The sequence below is a fragment of the Mirounga leonina genome, unplaced genomic scaffold, assembly GCF_011800145.1.
Source record: "Mirounga leonina isolate KUSES-001 unplaced genomic scaffold, KU_Mleo_1.0 Mir_101664, whole genome shotgun sequence".
NCBI classification, from domain to species: domain Eukaryota; kingdom Metazoa; phylum Chordata; class Mammalia; order Carnivora; family Phocidae; genus Mirounga; species Mirounga leonina.
In genome coordinates this window covers 14,927,006-14,928,907 of record NW_023270175.1, presented here as the reverse complement: position 1 = coordinate 14,928,907, position 1,902 = coordinate 14,927,006, and the positions used below count along the sequence as shown (strand labels likewise).

At 62.1% G+C, this 1,902-nt stretch overlaps 1 protein-coding gene across 1 annotated transcript in view; it reads right to left on the bottom strand.

The window, feature by feature from the left end:
- Positions 1-1,701, bottom strand: part of TEX13D (TEX13 family member D) — a 2,431-nt gene extending 730 nt beyond the window's left edge. Inside the window, exon 1 of the mRNA XM_035005602.1 lies at positions 90-1,701. Within this exon, the coding sequence (XP_034861493.1) occupies positions 90-1,701 (1,612 nt within the window). The remainder of the gene's footprint in view (positions 1-89) is intronic.
- Between the last annotated feature and the right edge of the window lie 201 nt (positions 1,702-1,902).

Genomic DNA, 1,902 nt, shown 5'->3' with positions numbered 1-1,902 from the left:
ATCTTCTTCCTGGCTGTAGCTCTTACAGGCACCAAGGGGGGCCATCCTTTGGGGTGTTTTTGGACCTTCTTCCTTGCTGTGGCTCCCACTGGCCCCCAGGGGTACCACCTCCTGGGGCCCCTCTTTATCTTCTTCCTGGCTATTGCTCCTACTGGCACCAAGGGGCGCCATCCCTTGGGGTCTTTTTGGATTTTCTTCCTGGCTGTGGCTCCCACTGACCCCCAGGGGAACCACGTCCTGGGGCCTCTCTACATCTTCTTCCTGGTTGTTGCTCCTGCTGGCACCAAGGGGGGCCACCCCTTGGGGTCTTTTTGGAAATTCTTCCTGGCTGTGGCTCTCACTGGCCCTCAGGGGTACCACCTCCTGGGGAGTCTCTGGATCTTCTTCCTGACTGGCACCAAGGGTAACCACCTCCTGGAATCTCTGTGAATCTTCCTGGCTGAGGCTCCAGCTCTCCCCAAGGGGGACCATCCCCTGGGGCCTCTCTAAACCTTCTTCCTGACTCTGGCCCCAGCTATCCCCAGAGGGGACCATCCCCTGGGCCTTCTCTGGACCTTCTTTCTGGATCTGGCTCCAACTATCCCCAAGGGATACCGCCCCCTGGGGTGTCCCTTGATCTGCTCCCTGGCTGAGGCTCCAGCTGTCCCCAAGAGGACCCATCCCCTGGGCCCTCTCTGGACCTTCTTCTTGGCTGTGGCTCCAGCTATCCTCAAGGGGGACCATCCCCCGAGGCCTCTCTAGACCGTCCTGGCTAGGGTTTCTGATATTCCCCAGGGGGACTGTACTCCGGAAGATCCCAGGACCTCCCTCCTGGCTGTAATTCCTTTGGTCCCATGGTGGGGCCACCTCCTCCCGGAAGCCCACTGCAGCACATGGACCAGGTGGGTAGGTCCCCAGAGGAAGCATCTGAAGCGGGACTACTGCAGCTTCTGCATCCATGACTACTGGTGGTGGCAGAGGTGGCAAGAAAGGGATTCCCACTGGGAGTGGTGCTTGCAATGGAAGTGAGTATGGCACCGGCATTGGCAGAGGGGGTTGTATGGCCTGAGCCCTGGGACCTGGGGGTCCTGGCATGTGAAGAACAGCTGCTGGGGCTGGCACCTGGGCCTCAAAATACAGCCTACCAGGAAACCCCATGGCAACCACATCTCTCTGCTGCTCGGCATTCAGGGGCCCGGCTATAGCCCCATGCTGCTCGGCTCGAGGCGCAGGCAGTATTTCACGGGCCAGCGGGATGACCTGGGCCGACCTATCCACGTGGAGCAGCCGCCCACGAAGCACATCACACTCGAGCAGCGCCTGCTGCAGGGCGACCTGCGTGAAGCGCAACTGCGTGGCCACGTCCTCTCGATCCCCACGCAGCCGCTGCAGCTCGGAGGCCAGGGCCCAGGTAGCCATCTCGCGCTCCTCCACCTGCTCCTGCAGCCGCCGCACGCGGTGCGCCTGCTGCTCCCGCTGCCTCGCGGCCACGCGCACACTCAAGGCCAGCGCGCTCCAGGCGCAGGCTCTCTTAGTGGTGCGCGGTACCTGAGGGTCGGCCACGACGGTCCGAAGCTGGTCCTCCACCTCATTCCAGGGCCGTGAGCGGAAGGTCACGTAGAAGTCGGGACCGCCGCCGTTCATGAGCACTTCGTTGTTGATGAACCTGATCACCTCCGTGTGGCGGAACCCGCTGGCGTGGTCCCCGAAGTCAACCGCCATGGCTGCTGCGGCCTAGTTAACCGTCCACCCCACAGGCGATGCCGCCCCTGCTGCCGCCAGTAAAGTCCACCGCTCACCTCCCCACTCAGTCCTACTAAAGTCCCTTTCCAGTCCGGCCCTCGGCCTCTTTCCTCTCTACCTTGCTTTCCTCACAAGGAGTAAAGCAGATTCCCTCACCACACCAACCCCTACCAGGCGAGG